This window comes from Watersipora subatra, chromosome 7, assembly GCF_963576615.1.
Source record: "Watersipora subatra chromosome 7, tzWatSuba1.1, whole genome shotgun sequence".
Classification (NCBI taxonomy): Eukaryota; Metazoa; Bryozoa; class Gymnolaemata; order Cheilostomatida; family Watersiporidae; genus Watersipora; species Watersipora subatra.
The window spans coordinates 37,969,313-37,990,635 of NC_088714.1; the positions used below are offsets into that span (position 1 = coordinate 37,969,313).

At 36.7% G+C, this 21,323-nt stretch overlaps 1 protein-coding gene across 2 annotated transcripts in view; it reads right to left on the bottom strand.

Moving 5' to 3' along the window:
• Positions 1-999: 999 nt before the first annotated feature.
• LOC137401051 (protein arginine methyltransferase NDUFAF7, mitochondrial-like) overlaps positions 1,000-21,323 on the bottom strand; it is a 37,177-nt gene continuing 16,853 nt past the window's right edge. For both annotated transcript variants that reach the window (XM_068087398.1, XM_068087399.1), the window contains exons 5-10: positions 20,742-20,931; positions 20,581-20,657; positions 15,566-15,685; positions 14,438-14,581; positions 4,875-4,983; positions 1,000-1,452 (exon numbers count right to left, since the gene is read on the bottom strand). In XM_068087398.1, coding sequence (XP_067943499.1) covers positions 1,223-1,452; positions 4,875-4,983; positions 14,438-14,581; positions 15,566-15,685; positions 20,581-20,657; positions 20,742-20,931 — 870 coding nt within the window. In that variant the 3' untranslated portion in view covers positions 1,000-1,222. The remainder of the gene's footprint in view (positions 1,453-4,874; positions 4,984-14,437; positions 14,582-15,565; positions 15,686-20,580; positions 20,658-20,741; positions 20,932-21,323) is intronic.

The window sequence follows — 21,323 nt, forward strand, 5'->3', positions numbered from 1 at the left end:
TACTCCTCTAAGCCTAACCTAGACCGTGACATACTCCTCTAAGCCTAACCTAGACCGTGACATACTCCTCTAAGCCTAACCTAGACCGTGACATACTCCTCTAAGCCTAACCTAGACCGTGACATACTCCTCTAAGCCTAACCTAGACCGCGACATACTCCTCTAAGCCTAACCTAGACCGCGACATACTCCTCTAAGCCTAACCTAGACCGTGACATACTCCTCTAAGCCTAACCTAGACCGTGACATACTCCTCTAAGCCTAACCTAGACCGTGACATACTCCTCTAAGCCTAACCTAGACCGTGACATACTCCTCTAAGCCTAACCTAGACCGTGACATACTCCTCTAAGCCTAACCTAGACCGTGACATACTCTTCTAAGCCTAACCTAGACCGTGACATACTCCTCTAAGCCTAACCTAGACCGTGACATACTCCTCTAAGCCTAACCTAGACCGTGACATACTCCTCTAAGCCTAACCTAGACCGTGACATACTCCTCTAAGCCTAACCTAGACCGCGACATACTCCTCTAAGCCTAACCTAGACCGCGACATACTCCTCTAAGCCTAACCTAGACCGTGACATACTCCTCTAAGCCTAACCTAGACCGTGACATACTCCTCTAAGCCTAACCTAGACCGTGGCATACTCCTCTAAGCCTAACCTAGACCGTGACATACTCCTCTAAGCCTAACCTAGACCGTGACATACTCCTCTAAGCCTAACCTAGACCGTGACATACTCCTCTAAGCCTAACCTAGACCGTGACATACTCCTCTAAGCCTAACCTAGACCGTGACATACTCCTCTAAGCCTAACCTAGACCGTGACATACTCCTCTAAGCCTAACCTAGACCGTGACATACTCCTCTAAGCCTAACCTAGACCGTGACATACTCCTCTAAGCCTAACCTAGACCGTGACATACTCCTCTAAGCCTAATGACCGCCATCCAGCTGTTGTACACATATTCCATAGAGCTACAATTGAAGAGTTCATCTGTTTGAATTAATGTCAACCAGTCGTATATTTGTATATTTGTATATTCGTATATTGTACACAGTTTTGACAGTTCCATGAGATCATTAACCAAGTTCATTTCAGGGCACCTAGTTCTATCCTGGGTTCTACCAGCAATTTATAGCACACATAACAATTCCTAAGTTCACAAGCTTCATCCCAGCAGTAGACTATCACTTTAAAACTGAACATAGACATCAACTGGGCTGTGTGAACCCTGCAGGTAACCCTGAGTGTCCTTTGGCATGGATAGAAAAAAATTTAAATCGGTCACCCATTTCATCAGGGCTGCAGAGCATTCTGTATGAAGATAGAATATCTTTTGTCTGCGTTTCCGTTTTAGCTTGCGAGAGAAGTGCTCTCAGTCTAACTCTTATTCCCATATTGTGAAGAAACACCTGCTGGCTTATTGGGCCATTGGTTACAACTACAACATATCAGGACAACTCAAGATGAATTATGAATAAATTTTTCAAGCCCCACATTAGTAGAAATAATCATGGTCTACAAAACATCCAAAGAAAGTAGCTTCTTTAGAAACAGGCGGATGAACAGCACATCACAAGTTACACACAAACAGACTTATAACTAACATAAGTACGAGGTGTGGTAGCGAAAGGCTATAACTAACATAAGTACGAGGTGTGGTAGCGAAAGGCTATAACTAACATAAGTACGAGGTGTGGTAGCGAAAGGTATAACTAACATAAGTACGAGGTGTGGTAGCGAAAGGCTATAACTAACATAAGTACGAGGTGTGGTAGCGAAAGGCTATAACTAACATAAGTACGAGGTGTGGTAGCGAAAGGTATAACTAACATAAGTACGAGGTGTGGTAGCGAAAGGCTATAACTAACATAAGTACGAGGTGTGGTAACGAAAGGTATAACTAACATAAGTACGAGGTGTGGTAGCGAAAGGCTATAACTAACATAAGTACGAGGTGTGGTAGCGAAAGGTATAACTAACATAAGTACGAGGTGTGGTAGCGAAAGGCTATAACTAACATAAGTACGAGGTGTGGTAGCGAAAGGTATAACTAACATAAGTACGAGGTGTGGTAGCGAAAGGCTATAACTAACATAAGTACGAGGTGTGGTAGCGAAAGGCTATAACTAACATAAGTACGAGGTGTGGTAGCGAAAGGCTATAACTAACATAAGTACGAGGTGTGGTAGCGAAAGGCTATAACTAACATAAGTACGAGGTGTGGTAGCGAAAGGTATAACTAACATAAGTACGAGGTGTGGTAGCAAAAGGCTATAACTAACATAAGTATGAGGTGTGGTAGCGAAAGGCTATAACCAACATAAGTACGAGGTGTGGTAGCGAAAGGTATAACTAACATAAGTACGAGGTGTGGTAGCGAAAGGCTATAACTAACATAAGTACGAGGTGTGGTAGCGAAAGGCTATAACTAACATAAGTACGAGGTGTGGTAGCGAAAGATATAACTAAAATTAGTACGAGGTGTGGTAGCGAAAGGCTATAACTAACATAAGTACGAGGTGTGGTAGCGAAAGGTATAACTAACATAAGTACGAGGTGTGGTAGCGAAAGGCTATAACTAACATAAGTACGAGGTGTGGTAGCGAAAGGTATAACTAACATAAGTACGAGGTGTGGTAGCGAAAGGTATAACTAACATAAGTACGAGGTGTGGTAGCGAAAGGTATAACTAACATAAGTACGAGGTGTGGTAGCGAAAGGCTATAACTAACATAAGTACGAGGTGTGGTAGCGAAAGGCTATAACTAACATAAGTACGAGGTGTGGTAGCGAAAGGCTATAACTAACATAAGTACGAGGTGTGGTAGCGAAAGGTATAACTAACATAAGTACGAGGTGTGGTAGCGAAAGGCTATAACTAACATAAGTACGAGGTGTGGTAGCGAAAGGCTATAACTAACATAAGTACGAGGTGTGGTAGCAAAAGGTATAACTAACATAAGTACGAGGTGTGGTAGCGAAAGGCTATAACTAACATAAGTACGAGGTGTGGTAGCGAAAGGCTATAACTAACATAAGTACGAGGTGTGGTAGCGAAAGGTATAACTAACATAAGTACGAGGTGTGGTAGCGAAAGGCTATAACTAACATAAGTATGAGGTGTGGTAGCGAAAGGCTATAACTAACATAAGTACGAGGTGTGGTAGCGAAAGGTATAACTAACATAAGTACGAGGTGTGGTAGCAAAAGGCTATAACTAACATAAGTACGAGGTGTGGTAGCGAAAGGCTATAACTAACATAAGTACGAGGTGTGGTAGCGAAAGGTATAACTAACATAAGTACGAGGTGTGGTAGCGAAAGATATAACTAACATAAGTACGAGGTGTGGTAGCGAAAGGCTATAACTAACATAAGTACGAGGTGTGGTAGCGAAAGGCTATAACTAACATAAGTACGAGGTGTGGTAGCGAAAGATATAACTAACATTAGTACGAGGTGTGGTAGCGAAAGGCTATAACTAACATAAGTACGAGGTGTGGTAGCGAAAGGTATAACTAACATAAGTACGAGGTGTGGTAGCGAAAGGCTATAACTAACATAAGTACGAGGTGTGGTAGCGAAAGGTATAACTAACATAAGTACGAGGTGTGGTAGCGAAAGGTATAACTAACATAAGTACGAGGTGTGGTAGCGAAAGGTATAACTAACATAAGTACGAGGTGTGGTAGCGAAAGGTATAACTAACATAAGTACGAGGTGTGGTAGCGAAAGGCTATAACTAACATAAGTACGAGGTGTGGTAGCGAAAGGCTATAAACTCTACTTGTCATTCTCTACGTCGCAAGAAAATCAAATGATAATTTGAGCAAACCAAACCAGTGCTGAAGCTGCATAACAAAGCATGACATAACATGTGTTGGGTTAAACATAGTTCTTCTATAGTTAACTGTAGATCTTTATTTTAGAGCTTATAGTAGTTATATTTAGTATATTTAATAATAAAGTGAGCTGAGAAACATCACTGTTGAGTAATATTAACCATATCATATCACTGTTGAGTAATATTAACAATATCATGTTACATGGTGGAAGGTGTGTAAGCAGCAAACTAAATTTAACTTTCATGAGTTGTGTACATGACAAAACAAGCACTGAATTTAAGCATTGAATGTTACAATTTAGTCTAGCAAAATGTAGTGTATAGCATTTTGAGCTTCATTATCATCAAGTAATAGTTTAAACTCTCAGGCTTCACAATACATTTAGCAGCGGACTCAAATGATTCTGGACAAGCAAGATATGGTGGGTACAAGTGTAGCGTAAGCTAGACACCATTACCTTAGGCATATATATTGCATACTGTTTTATTGATGTTGAACAGGCATCGCAAAAAAGTAGGAAGCAGTTGTAAAGTCGGAAGAACTACAGAGCTTTGCTAGTCATATAAAAAAATGTATGACCTTTGATGCTGTCAAAGGACCAATTCAAACATTTGGATAGTGGAGAGGCAACTGGAAAAAGTATCTAAAATATTATAGATCGTTTATGGACGGATGCTGGACTAGTCGTTGACTGTTGTTGGACTAATGGTTGACTGATATTAGACTAATGGTTGACGGATGTTAGACTAATCATTTACTGATGTTAGACTTATGGTTGACTGATGTTAGACTAATCGTTGACCGATGTTAGACTGATTATGTGATACCACTATTATTACTAAAGGTTGACTGATGTAATGAAACCAGAATAGGACAGGGACATTCCTAATATGCTACTAAGTAGGCAGAGAAAGTATTTTAGACATAACAAAAGACAAACTTGGTGTACCATAAAAATGGGGGAGACAATACTTAAGCAAATAAAATCATGTAAGAAAGAAGAAATTCTGATATACCATTAAGTGGGCGAAGGCAGTGTCTTAGAAAGGCAAAATCAACATCAGCAGTCAGATCAGCTTCACCCGGATCTTGCAATGGATTGTTGATCTTGTGTGATTTAAAGCTCTGCAAAAAAGAGAACTGTTAAAATGAAGACGCTAGAGTGATGATACCTTTAGATAAGTCTAAAAAAGAGAACTGTTAAAATGAAGAGGCTAGAGTGATGATACCTTTAGATAAGTCTAAAAAAGAGAACTGTTAAAATGAAGAGGCTAGAGTGATGATACCTTTAGATAAGTCTAAAAAAGAGAACTGTTAAAATGAAGAGGCTAGAGTGATGATACCTTTAGATAAGTCTAAAAAAGAGAACTGTTAAAATGAAGAGGCTAGAGTGATGATACCTTTAGATAAGTCTAAAAAAGAGAACTGTTAAAATGAAGAGGCTAGAGTGATGATACCTTTAGATAAGTCTAAAAAAGAGAACTGTTAAAATGAAGAGGCTAGAGTGATGATACCTTTAGATAAGTCTAAAAAAGAGAACTGTTAAAATGAAGAGGCTAGAGTGATGATACCTTTAGATAAGTCTAAAAAAGAGAACTGTTAAAATGAAGAGGCTAGAGTGATGATACCTTTAGATAAGTCTAAAAAAGAGAACTGTTAAAATGAAGAGGCTAGAGTGATGATACCTTTAGATAAGTCTAAAAAAGAGAACTGTTAAAATGAAGAGGCTAGAGTGATGATACCTTTAGATAAGTCTAAAAAAGAGAACTGTTAAAATGAAGAGACTAGAGTGATGATACCTTTAGATAAGTCTAAAAAAGAGAACTGTTAAAATGAAGAGGCTAGAGTGATGATACCTTTAGATAAGTCTAAAAAAGAGAACTGTTAAAATGAAGAGACTAGAGTGATGATACCTTTAGATAAGTCTAAAAAAGAGAACTGTTAAAATGAAGAGGCTAGAGTGATGATACCTTTAGATAAGTCTAAAAAGAGAACCGTTAAAATGAAGAGGCTAGAGTGATGATACCTTTAGATAAGTCTAAAAAAGAGAACTGTTAAAATGAAGAGGCTAGAGTGATGATACCTTTAGATAAGTCTAAAAAAGAGAACTGTTAAAATAAAGAGGCTAGAGTGATGATACCTTTAGATAAGTCTAAAGAAGAGAACTGTTAAAATGAAGAGACTAGAGTGATGATACCTTTAGATAAGTCTAAAAAAGAGAACTGTTAAAATGAAGAGGCTAGAGTGATGATACCTTTAGATAAGTCTAAAAAAGAAAACTGTTAAAATGAAGAGGCTAGAGTGATGATACCTTTAGATAAGTCTAAAAAAGAGAACTGTTAAAATGAAGAGGCTAGAGTGATGATACCTTTAGATAAGTCTAAAAAAGAGAACTGTTAAAATGAAGAGGCTAGAGTGATGATACCTTTAGATAAGTCTAAAAAAGAGAACTGTTAAAATGAAAAGGCTAGAGTGATGATAACTTTAGATAAGTCTAAAAAAGAGAACTGTTAAAATGAAGAGGCTAGAGTGATGATACCTTTAGATAAGTCTAAAAAAGAGAACTATTAAAATGAAGAGGCTAGAGTGATGATACCTTTAGATAAGTCTAAAAAAGAGAACTGTTAAAATGAAGAGGCTAGAGTGATGACACCTTTAGATAAGTCTAAAAAAGAGAACTGTTAAAATGAAGAGGCTAGAGTGATGATACCTTTAGATAAGTCTAAAAAAGAGAACTGTTAAAATGAAGAGGCTAGAGTGATGATACCTTTAGATAAGTCTAAAAAAGAGAACTGTTAAAATGAAGAGGCTAGAGTGATGATACCTTTAGATAAGTCTAAAAAAGAGAACTGTTAAAATGAAGAGGCTAGAGTGATGACACCTTTAGATAAGTCTAAAAAAGAGAACTGTTAAAATGAAGAGGCTAGAGTGATGATACCTTTAGATAAGTCTAAAAAAGAGAACTGTTAAAATGAAGAGGCTAGAGTGATGATACCTTTAGATAAGTCTAAAAAAGAGAACTGTTAAAATGAAGAGGCTAGAGTGATGATACCTTTAGATAAGTCTAAAAAAGAGAACTGTTAAAATGAAGAGGCTAGAGTGATGATACCTTTAGATAAGTCTAAAAAAGAGAACTGTTAAAATGAAGACGCTAGAGTGATGATACCTTTAGATAAGTCTAAAAAAGAGAACTGTTAAAATGAAGAGGCTAGAGTGATGATACCTTTAGATAAGTCTAAAAAAGAGAACTGTTAAAATGAAGAGGCTAGAGTGATGATACCTTTAGATAAGTCTAAAAAAGAGAACTGTTAAAATGAAGAGGCTAGAGTGATGACACCTTTAGATAAGTCTAAAAAAGAGAACTGTTAAAATGAAGAGGCTAGAGTGATGACACCTTTAGATAAGTCTAAAAAAGAGAACTGTTAAAATGAAGAGGCTAGAGTGATGATACCTTTAGATAAGTCTAAAAAAGAGAACTGTTAAAATGAAGAGGCTAGAGTGATGATACCTTTAGATAAGTCTAAAAAAGAGAACTGTTAAAATGAAAAGGCTAGAGTGATGATACCTTTAGATAAGTCTAAAAAAGAGAACTGTTAAAATGAAGAGGCTAGAGTGATGATACCTTTAGATAAGTCTAAAAAAGAGAACTGTTAAAATGAAGAGGCTAGAGTGATGATACCTTTAAATAAGTCTAGAAAAGAGAACTGTTAAAATGAAGAGGCTAGAGTGATGATACCTTTAGATAAGTCTAAAAAAGAGAACTGTTAAAATGAAGAGACTAGAGTGATGATACCTTTAGATAAGTCTAAAAAAGAGAACTGTTAAAATGAAGAGGCTAGAGTGATGATACCTTTAGATAAGTCTAAAAAAGAGAACTGTTAAAATGAAGAGGCTAGAGTGATGATACCTTTAGATAAGTCTAAAAAAGAGAACTGTTAAAATGAAGAGGCTAGGGTGATGACACCTTTAGATAAGTCTAAAAAAGAGAACTGTTAAAATGAAGAGGCTAGAGTGATGATACCTTTAGATAAGTCTAAAAAAGAGAACTGTTAAAATGAAGACGCTAGAGTGATGATACCTTTAGATAAGTCTAAAAAAGAGAACTGTTAAAATGAAGAGGCTAGAGTGATGATACCTTTAGATAAGTCTAGAATGCTCCATAGTTGATAAATAAGAAAATAATTGAAAAGAGAGCGAAATATCAACCTTCTGTAAACCTCTAACATTGTTATAGGTTGGCTGAATTGCAAGCTATCTCAATAATGTAATAATAATGATGGTGATAAAATACATGTATGCCTAAACGCCCTGATCTAAATAGTTATCAATGTAATGGAATAGTTCTGACCTGAATAGTTATCAATGTAATGGAATAGTTCTGACCTAAATAGTTATCAATGTAATGGAATAGTTCTGACCTAAATAGTTATTAATGTAATGGAATAGTTCTGACCTGAATAGTTATCAATGTAATGGAATAGTTCTGACCTAGGTAGTTATCAATGTACTAGAATAGTTTTAAGATGGTAAATTATTTCTATTGCAAAAGTGACTTCATCAGAAAAAACAGCGGTTAAAACAAAAGCTAGTTCCAAAATTGAGATCACAGAATTGTGCTCTACCCAACTGATTTTGACCAAAAAAAAAGGATTAGCTGACAGCAATTTATAATTATATTTATTTAATTTTATACTATATTTCCGTATTCATTTTCATCGCCGAACCCCCAAAACTGACGAGGGTCATCTCGTACCACTTTGTTTTGAATAAAACAAAGAAGCTCAAAACAAGATGAAAACCGCCATACTCTGAATATTTGAAAACGATATGTTATTGGAAGGTTGTTCTAAAAGGAATCTTAACGATGTCACACAGCAACAACATATAAAAATAGCTCATTTAATATTATGTTTGACTTTTTTCCTACCTCTTCTCTGCTATTATATGATCGAATTGATCTTGTGGGTAAGTAAAATGTGCAGATCAGTTTCAGGACTGATGGCGTTGTTTTTTATTCTTGATGTATAGAAGAGATAAAAATCCGGATTCGCATAGACAAGTCGTTGCGATGACAAATACACTTTCTTTGTCTTCTTGTTGGATTTTTGCAACCTTGCAAACAACAGTTAGCACTGATAATTGGTAGGCCCTGGTTTATAACAATACAGCCAGGGTATATTGTTTTCCATCAACGGTTATAATGTTAAAAGACTTAGAGACAAAACCCTCGAGTGTTTTTGTCTTCATGTAATGACATAAGGACGTCAATCTTTCCGCAAAGCAAACACATGATACGCAACGTCAATGGCTACAATTAGCCAATGCGTGAATGCAAGACAAAACAGACATGTGATACACGATGTCAATGACTACAATTAGCCAATGAGTGAATGCAAGACAAAACAGACATATGATACACGACGTCAATGACTACAATTAGCCAATGCGTGAATGCAAGACAAAACAGACATATGATACACGATGTCAATGACTACAATTAGCCAATGCGTGAATGCAAGAAAAAACAGACATATGATACACGACATCAATGACTACAATTAGCCAATGCATGAATGCAAGACAAAACAGACATATGATACACGACATCAATGACTACAATTAGCCAATGCGTGAATGCAAGACAAAACATACATATGATACACGATGTCAATGACTACAATTAGCCAATGCGTGAATGCAAAACAAAACATACATATGATACACGATGTCAATGACTACAATTAGCCAATGCGTGAATGCAAGATAAAACATACATATGATACACGATGTCAATGACTACAATTAGCCAATGCGTGAATGCAAGACAAAACATACATGTGATGCACGATGTCAATGACTACAATTAACCAATGCGTGAATGCAAGACAAAACAGACATATGATACACGACATCAATGACTACAATTAGCCAATGCGTGAATGCAAGACAAAACAGACATATGATACACGATTTCAATGACTACAATTAGCCAATGCGTGAATGCAAGACAAAACAGACATATGATACACGACATCAATGACTACAATTAGCCAATGCGTGAATGCAAGACAAAACAGACATATGATACATGACATCAATGACTACAATTAGCCAATGCGTGAATGCAAGAAAAAACAGACATATGATACATGAGATCAATGACTACAATTAGCCAATGCGTGAATGCAAGAAAAAACAGACATATGATACCTGACATCAATGACTACAATTAGCCAATGCGTGAATGCAAGAAAAAACAGACATATGATACACGATGTCAATGACTACAATTAGCCAATGCGTGAATGCAAGACAAAACATACAAATGATACACGATGTCAATGACTACAATTAGCCAATGCGTGAATGCAAGATAAAACATACATATGATACACGATGTCAATGACTACAATTAGCCAATGCGTGAATGCAAGACAAAACATACATGTGATACACGATGTCAATGACTACAATTAACCAATGCGTGAATGCAAGACAAAACAGACATATGATACACGATGTCAATGACTACAATTAGCCAATGCGTGAATGCAAGACAAAACAGACATATGATACACGATGTCAATGACTACAATTAGCCAATGCGTGAATGCAAGACAAAACAGACATATGATACACGACATCAATGACTACAATTAGCCAATGCGTGAATGCAAGAAAAAACAGACATATGATACACGATGTCAATGACTACAATTAGCCAATGCGTGAATGCAAGACAAAACAGACATATGATACACGACATCAATGACTACAATTAGCCAATGCGTGAATGCAAGAAAAAACAGACATATGATACACGATGTCAATGACTACAATTAGCCAATGCGTGAATGCAAGACAAAACAGACATATGATACACGATGTCAATGACTACAATTAGCCAATGCGTGAATGCAAGACAAAACAGACATATGATACACGATGTCAATGACTACAATTAGCCAATGCGTGAATGCAAGACAAAACAGACATATGATACACGATGTCAATGACTACAATTAGCCAATGAGTGAATGCAAGAAAAAACAGACATATGATACACGATGTCAATGACTACAATTAGCCAATGCGTGAATGCAAGACAAAACAGACATATGATTATGATGTCAATGACTACAATTAGCCAATGCGTGAATGCAAGACAAAACAGACATATGATACATGACATCAATGACTACAATTAGCCAATGCGTGAATGCAAGACAAAACATACATATGATACACGATGTCAATGACTACAATTAGCCAATGCATGAATGCAAGACAAAACAGACATATGATACACGACATCAATGACTACAATTAGCCAATGCGTGAATGCAAGACAAAACAGACATATGATACACGACATCAATGACTACAATTAGCCAATGCGTGAATGCAAGACAAAACATACATATGATACACGATGTCAATGACTACAATTAGCCAATGCATGAATGCAAGACAAAACAGACATATGATACACGATGTCAATGACTACAATTAGCCAATGCGTGAATGCAAGACAAAACAGACATATGATACACGATGTCAATGACTACAATTAGCCAATGCGTGAATGCAAGACAAAACAGACATATGATACACGATGTCAATGACTACAATTAGCCAATGAGTGAATGCAAGAAAAAACAGACATATGATACACGATGTCAATGACTACAATTAGCCAATGCGTGAATGCAAGACAAAACAGACATATGATTATGATGTCAATGACTACAATTAGCCAATGCGTGAATGCAAGACAAAACAGACATATGATACATGACATCAATGACTACAATTAGCCAATGCGTGAATGCAAGACAAAACATACATATGATACACGATGTCAATGACTACAATTAGCCAATGCATGAATGCAAGACAAAACAGACATATGATACACGACATCAATGACTACAATTAGCCAATGCGTGAATGCAAGACAAAACAGACATATGATACACGACATCAATGACTACAATTAGCCAATGCGTGAATGCAAGACAAAACAGACATATGATACACGACATCAATGACTACAATTAGCCAATGCGTGAATGCAAGACAAAACAGACATATGATACACGATGTCAATGACTACAATTAGCCAATGCGTGAATGCAAGACAAAACAGACATATGATACACGACATCAATGACTACAATTAGCCAAAGCGTGAATGCAAGACAAAACATACATATGATACACGACATCAATGACTACAATTAGCCAATGCGTGAATGCAAGACAAAACAGACATATGATACACGACATCAATGACTACAATTAGCCAAAGCGTGAATGCAAGACAAAACATACATATGATACACGACATCAATGACTACAATTAGCCAATGCGTGAATGCAAGACAAAACAGACATATGATACACGACATCAATGACTACAATTAGCCAATGCGTGAATGCAAGACAAAACATACATATGATACACGACATCAATGACTACAATTAGCCAATGCGTGAATGCAAGACCAAACAGACATATGATACACGACATCAATGACTACAATTAGCCAATGCGTGAATGCAAGACAAAAGTGCTTTTTTATTGGCCACCTTTCTAATATATGTTTATCTAGTTGCCACACAACGTGTTTTGGGATCATCACAAATACACAGATCAGCTTGTGAAGAGTGCGAGCAGGACTTTCTTCATTCAAACAAATGCAACTTTTACTTTTCATATCATGAAAGAAGTGTTTTGTTGAAATGAATTAGGAAAAATAATAAAACTGTAAATGTAAAATCATTAGTACGTAATGGCAAAATATAATCTGTTTTGCTACGATTACAATGAGAAATTATTTGGTATACATTTATGTGTTTTAGTTCGTTTCAGTGTTGGTGTCATAAGGCGAAGACATCGTAGACGTATAGGGTGGTATAGAAACCCATAGTAATTATCTAATGCGATCACTGCCTGGTAAAATCATCTTCATTAAAAAATAGTAACAAAGCAATATGTAAACCTTAGGAACTATAATCACCTACAATAACTGTAGTGCATTTTGTGGTTATGATCTACAAGAAAATGTAACATTACAATGTGCTACGTGACGAGTTCTTACCTTGAAGACAGGCTTGTAACATAAACGCTGAATCTAACTTATATGAATTTAACTTACTACAAATATACTTGAAAGAAGTTTTAGTATGAATTTTAAAAACTATTAACTAAAATTTTACCACTTATCTGTTTGTATCATAACGGATAAACACTGAACTGGGATACAATCGCCAAACTTTAATTTTGAGAAAAGCATTTGTTGATATCGTTTGGCGGAAAACAAATTAGCCCTAATACGGAGAGGATGAAAAAGCATTGCGTTTCATAGAGTTAATAGAGTATTCAGAGTATCAATTAATACGTCGTTTAGCGTGTGCATACGATATCGAGATAAGGGCATACGGTGTATAATCTATGTAAGATGGATAGAATCATAAGAACAGCGTAGCTTGGTGGCTAGATGTATGGTTTGAAACCTGTGGTTGCGATCTTCATGAGTTCAAATCCAGCAGAATGTGAGCTTTTAACTCTAGATTTTATTAGTTATAGTCGGGCATACCGAAGGACGCATACAAACACACACAAACTTTGAGATTTATAAAGATATTAAAATGTAATATTACAATATACAATAATGGTGTATTAAAATGCAATCTTATTGTATAATAATGTGCCACCTGTATTACAATACAGCATTTATATACCATACGAGCATTAAGATATACCATAGAGGTATGTTATAAAAAGTACTATAGAGGTGTGTTATACAATGTACTATAGAGGTATATTATAGCGCATACACAATAGATGCGTTCTAATGCACCATAGAATTATATGAGTAAAGGTACGGCCACGTGTGCCAAATTTTTCATTGGTTTTGGCCAAAATCACGAAATGAACAAAAACACAAAATTATTCAGCCGAAATTCACACAATTGTCAGAGCTGAGCATGCACACCGAAATTGTCGACGAAACGCTTTTAATTGGCTAAACAAATTATTAGTGAGCGCGATTTTAGCAGCTTTCTCAATTGGTATAGTCCAAGACATGTATTACGACATACAATAAAGTACCTGTGTAATTCAACGTAGCACATACGATGCAACTGCCTAGATTGCGCTATTGTTGGTTCTTTATCGTTCGGCACCATGGTTACGAATCGTTTCTTTTTTAATAATTACAATTTTTTTAGCAGCAAAAGTTGCGTTGTAGAAAGAGTTGCCTACTTTAGCGCAATCAAGTAAGTTGCATCATATTCACTTATGATGCAACTTATGGCAAATCGCGTTAGTATTTTTCTTGCATGTCTTTCTTGTGCCTCGAAATAAATCGCGAAAGCTGCTAGAATCGTGCTCGCTAATAACTTGTTTAGCCAATTAAAAGCGTTTCGTCGACGATTCCGGTGTGCATGCGCAGCTCTGACAATTCTGTGAATTTCAGCCGAATAATTCTGTGCTTTTGTTCATTTCATGATTTCGGTCGGAACCAACAAAAATATCGGCATATGTGGCCGTACCTTAACAGTAAGGACATACCCTGAAAGTATCCTCTTTGGTGCCGTCGTGGCCATAGTCGACCAGAAGAGCAAAACCGCCATATTTGTTAATAGTATTCGCAATTTCCTGTACTATGATCCCTGATAAAGGCGAAACCTCCACATGCTCTCTCTCATCCCGTGGCTACCTCACCAAAGACACAAGCTAAATATGTAAAAAATAGCGAACATCCTGCTCTAGAAATCCTTATACCATAAGTCCTCATGTTCAAGCCGCACGGCTTGTGCTCAAAAACAGATGACTCACACAAAAAAAATTCTCCAACAAGCCGCATATGCCTACAGACCGCGGCTAATGACTAAGGTTTTGTCGTCCTTGACCCCTTCGGGAGCGAGAGTGTTGAGACGGGTTTCGCTATACCCCCGTCCTCTTGAATAACAAAACAGGTTACATCAGTACAAGTGAAAAGAATTTTCTTTTACTTCCAAGTTCGAATTAAAATTCCTAAACCCTTGCATCAAGAACTTACTTGCCATGTCTCAGCTAGATTTTTATTGCGCTGTTAGAGTGCTTCACGTTTATGAAAATATGCCAGTCAAGAATGAAAAGGTGTGAATAACCTATGATCGTGGTGAGTTAAACATGAGCGATAAATTCTTCTTTAGTCTAAAGTATTCCATAAACATGACCTTGAAAATAAACGAGTAGGTCGCCAAAACCCCGTACATAAAAGTGTATCATGACTGCGATTTAATGGTTATAGCGCGAAGCTGAGCAGAGACCGCATTTATCGAGAAGCCGCCCTGAGCCCCACGTATGTTTTAAAAACTTGGCTTTAGCCGCGGCCTATGACCTTGAACCAGAAGCCGCGCCCAGCGACAAGCCGCGTGGCTTGAGCATAAGGACTTACGGTAATGACTAGCTTTGGAGTTAAACATTTCTTATATTATATTAAAAATTAGTAAATTGATTGATGAGAAGAATACCTAAAATGCTAACTCATAGTTTGATATAAACTAGCGTGATGAAATTATGATGAGCCGAGTGAATAAAGCTATACAATTGTTCTGACTTTAACCCTCACACGCGATGCTATTTAAACAAACAGTGAGCAATGCTTGCTGGGTAATTCTCTCATTGACTGATATGGGAGATAAATAGACCTACATTTGCAAACATCTTGCAGTTAGCATTAGGGCTGGGTGTTAACACCTCTCGAAAATGATGCGGGTCATAATCTTCAGCATTATCTATCAGCACTTCATGGAATTCTCCTTCTTTACTTTTCTGGAAAATAATTACACGAAGTTTGTAATACACGCAATTACTGGCTTCCTGCAGCAACAACATAGTATAATACAGTAGTATAACAGTATAGTAGACAGACCTATAACAGTATAGTAGACACTCCTACAACAGTATAGTAGAAACTCCTACAAAAGTACTGTAACAGTAGACACTCCTATAACAGTACAGTAGACGCTCCTATAACAGTACAGTAGACGCTTCTATAACAGTACAGTAGACACTCCTATAACAGTACAGTAGACACTCCTACAACAGTATAGTAGACACTCCTATAACAGTACAGTAGACACTCCTACAACAGTACTGTAATAGGAGACACTCCTATAACAGTATAGTAGACACTCCTATAACAGTACTGTAATAGGAGACACTCCTACAACAGTACTGTAATAGGAGACACTCCTATAACAGTACAGTAGACACTCCTATAACAGTACAGTAGACACTCCTATAACAGTACAAGGTTCTATAACAGTACAGTAGACGCTTCTATAACAATGCAGTAAGCGCCCTTAGAACAGAACAGTAGACGCTCCTACAACATAAACCTTCATATATAAGCATACACCTGCATATACAGCATATACCAGCATATACCTGCATATAAGCATCACATAGATCTTGCAGCATAGAAGCATAACATAGATCTTGCAGCATAGAAGCATCACATAGATCTTGCTGTATAGAAGCATAACATAGATCTTGCTGTGCAGAAAAAAATGAAAAGATCAATTTAAAGTGTAGGTGTGCACTCCCCTTAATTTGACATGAATTGCTGCTATCCGCAAAATGTAAACATTCTCAGAACAGATTATTTACAGTATTGAAGTGTCTACTGTATTACAAGACAATCAGTACAAGACTTGAATATCAACATATCCAGTGCAATCCTGTACCAGCAATGAGATGATTATATACACGTCGTTATAGCTCTCAGTGTCTAAAACAACTGAGAACAAAAAAATGATTTATCTTCTGATTTTGTGAGAAACAAACCCATAATAGACATTGTATGATTCAACCAACAGCATATGATAGAGCAAATGTTAATGAAGGATTATTTTTCAAAGAGAGAGCATAACTCCTTCTGCATATCAATGGAAAATTGAATAAAATATGGTTTTCTATTAACAGATGCCATGGTCCGCTGACAAAGAGCAGGTAAAAGCTGCTACATAGAAAATGTAGCAGAAAATTGTAGAAAAATTTTTATGCATGAAAGATTTACCGCAGCTAGATTTTCCAAGTGTTTTAAAAAGTGTTAGCCAGTTTCCAAGTTAACATGTTTCCTGTTCATGTTAAGACCCTTAACCTTTTTTAAAGCACATCCATTACATAGGTACTTTTATCATATATTTCAGTACATCAGAGTCTTGGCTTTCGAATGAGCCTATATTCAATACACAAAGAATAATAGGACTATGAAAAACAGGGTGTCAAAAGTATGTCCTGCAATAAAAAAACACTTGGTTCAGGTACTCAAAATATGATGTCATAATTATCATTTAGCCTTAGGTCGTCGATCCCTTGCGCTGCCATTAAGGCTGCGCTTTTCTGTGAACATCGGTGCTCTTAATCCCAGAGAGCGCCAAGAATAAACTAAGATTCTAGATAATCAACAATGCCCGGGGATCGTGCTAACGCCCGACCAATACTAAGACATGGTTTGGGTTAACAGATTTCGGGTGATTGTTAGAGTTTACTTTTTTCATCCTTTCATTCAATTTAAACATTTATAGTAATTATTATCACATCGTTTTATATGATGGCATTTTTTGTCCCATACAGAAATGATTGATAACTTGATTAATAACTAATTAGTAATTAAGATAAAAGAAAAAAAAGAAAAATTACAATATTGATATCACCATATATTCGAATAGATTACAGTATATGGAAACTAGTAAATAGGTGTATTGGACAGTTCAATTAATCATTTTGTGTATGATACTAGCTTATAGTCAGATTAAGTTATTTACAGTAGGCTTCTCTATTTTGAACAATCCCGGAGTGCAGTGAGTCAACCTCAACGATTGATTTATTTCAATTGACTTCTACAACAAATTTAAACAAAACAGAAATGACTACTAACAACATACCTCGTTGTTAACCACCCATGGTGGTAAAGGTAATGAAATCACATAAATTAAATTGTGACCTGCAGTGGCGTGGCCCTAGGACTATATGTAAATTGCACTCTCGCGAGATCACGCAATGCTTGAAACTAATTAGCCTCAGTCGTGCCCTTCAACATCACAATAAAAAGAGAGGGCTAGTGCATAATATCATCAGGAAAATATAGTATGGTGCGTGGAATCTGAGTTATTTATCATAAAAATAATCTGCACATGGAGAGCTAATGACATTGTCATCAGCTCTCTTTGTAATCTTCATTGGTTTTCTGGAGTTGTCCTACCTTCGCCTGCCAGTAGCATCATTATCGTAGTTGATAAATCTAAGCGGTAAGCGATAAAATAAGCGGTAAGAGCACACAACACCGAATATGAAAATTGTGAAGTCATAATTTCCGAGCCTATGCCATTGAAGATTTCTGCGGTAGAGCTCTGGGAAAATCCTATAAACACCAACCAATGTCTGTCTCACCATATCAAACGATGGCTCATTTGAAAACCAAGATATTGAAGAACTTGAATAAGCTGAAACAGTACTTATATTATGTAATTGATGTGCTTTAACAGGCATTTTCAAATTCAAAAACAAAATTCTAAAAATGAGGAACGCCTGATACACAATAGTACACCCTCATATTTCACTACTCGAAACGCAGTTGTTAAATCAGTTGTTAGCCCAGTTGCTAAACCTATTGCAACTACTTCCACATGGAATAAAAAAAGCCGCATTATTCTAAACAGCACACCATGCACGAACAGCAGCATTTAATAATTTTAAAATTCACGCAAGGCAAGGTTGACTTGCAACAAAATTCACATTACAGTTATTTGATATCACAAGATTCACCATGTCTTACTCTGCTGTGTTGTAGATGCAAAATATGTGGGAATGTGATTACAAGCTCTTAAAACCTCGAAAACGAACAGTTAATCGCAGCCACACGAGACCCCCGTAGTTTGGATTCTCTTTCCAAAACGGCTCAAATGTGACGTAGTTGTGGTAGATGGTTTCTGTTTACACTTTCATGCAACCTTATTCGTCGAAATATTTTCACAAATATACTTCACGCATTCAATAAAACCATGTCTATTGTTCTTACGCGTCTGTTCTATTGTTATTGTAATGCTGTCACTTTTAGCAGTGATATCTTATAACTTACCGTAAAAATTAATTTAATTTTTTAACCTTACCTCGAAGGAGTACTGATATTGTCTGATAATCATGACGAGCCTGTTGGTCACCTGTGATAATCGAAAAGTGCTGCAGAAATTATTTGCGAAGTATTGGGTCACATGATCAGATTACGACTAGACGATTAGTTCGAGCCGAAACAAAACTGTAAAGTAGCGAGCATCTATATTTGATACGGGGTCTTCAGTAAAACCCGAAGTGTGTGTCGTAAACCAGTGCTACGATAAATTTATGTTGAGCTTTTTATTGGCCTTTCAATTCACGTGAGAATATCACGTAACAAGACAATAACCAAATTGTCATGGCTACGTCAGAGAAATAAACGGATTCCCATCTATGGCGGCTTTTCGTTTTTGAGCTTTTAAGAGCTTGTGATCACATTTCCACATATTTGGCACCTAAAACACAACAGAGTAAGACATGGTGAATCTTTTGATACCAAATAACTGTAATGTGAGTTTTGTTGCAAGTCAACCTTTGAGAGAAAAATTTGTCTGGTTGAGAAATAGATCTGGAGGGCGATATCAAATTTCAATAAGCACTATATCAACAGACACAAACTTGACTGATTTTGATTACTTCGAAATCGCCAGTAAGTTTATCAGAATCGTAATAGTAATTGACTGGATGACGGGATGAGGATAAGGACATCGAACAGCAGACATTCATACCGCTATTAAAATCGAGGCTGAGGATAGTTGAATAAAAGATACATTCTTCTTAATTACTCGTGAATGTAACAAATAAAATCATTGGGTTAAATTACGGACAAAAACAGACTGATTAGAAACAGCTTCCGTTGATCCTTTTTAAACATTAGGGTCATTAGGTGCCTAGACCGTGACATACTCCTCTAAGCCTAACCTAAACTGTGACATACTCCTCTAAGCCTAACCTAAACTGTGACATACTCCTCTAAGCCTAACCTAGACCGTGACATACTCCTTTAAGCCTAACCTAGACTGTGACATACTCCTCTAAGCCTAACCTAGATCGTGACATACTCCTCTAAGCCTAACCTAGACCGTGACATACTCCTCTAAGCCTAACCTAGACCGTGACATACTCCTCTAAGCCTAACCTAGACCGTGACATACTCCTCTAAGCCTAACCTAGACCGTGACATACTCCTCTAAGCCTAACCTAGATCATGACATACTCCTCTAAGCCTAACCTAGACCGTGACATACTCTTCTAAGCCTAACCTAGACCATGACATACTCCTCTAAGCCTAATCTAGACCGTAACATACTCTTCTAAGCCTAACGACCGCCATCCAGCTGTTGTACACATATTCCATAGAGCTACAATTGAAGAGTTCATCTGTTTGAATTAATATCAACCAGTCGTATATTCGTTTATCCATATATTGTACAGTTTTGACAGTTCCTTGAGATCATTAACCAAGTTCATTTCAGGGCACCTAGTTCTATCCTGGGTTCTACCAGCAATTTATAGCACACATAACAATTCCTAAGTTCACAAGCTTCATCTCAGCAGTAGACTATCACTTTAAAACTGAACATAGACATCAACCTCATTTAAATCACCTGAAACTTGTGAATAGGCAGAGCGTCAAGGAACTCGTGAGCAATAACGCAGCATTTTCCCTTCATCTCGATCTCTCCTGTGAATAGAGGTACAAGCAGTCAGAGAAGCGGATGCTAGAAGATTGAAATACAACAAATAATAATTTTACACACAGACATACCAAGAGATCTATGCCAAGAAACATCTATGTCACCAAAGATACTCCTCGTAGCTTCAGGTGACTCTGTTCGTGAGTTCGGCGGAAGCTCCCGCCCACAAAGTAAGAGATGTTGTAGGGCTATCATCTTAGGGCTAACATCAAGCAGGTGTAGAGAGATCTTTTCTTTCATGAAGTCAAACTGTGATATTGTCTAATATGCAAAATAGATAACAGAAAAGAAATTTACAATCACAGTTTGGCAGACATGCAAAAATATGTGACGAAATAGCAAGTGCATAGATTTAAGCGCATATATGTAAATACATATAAGTAAGTGCATATATGTAAGTGCATATATGTAAATACATATATTCACTTATGCATATAAGTGCATATATGCACTTATATATGCATATAAGTACATATATGTAAATACATATATGTAAATGCATATATGTAAGTGCATATATGTAAATTCATTCTTTAAGGTCAATATTAGAACCAACAAATCTAATTAAAACTTTCAGCAATTTCGTCTTTAACGAGTGAGCCAATTACGTGAGTGCGCAGAGCAGCTCTGAATTGCTTATTAATAAATTATCC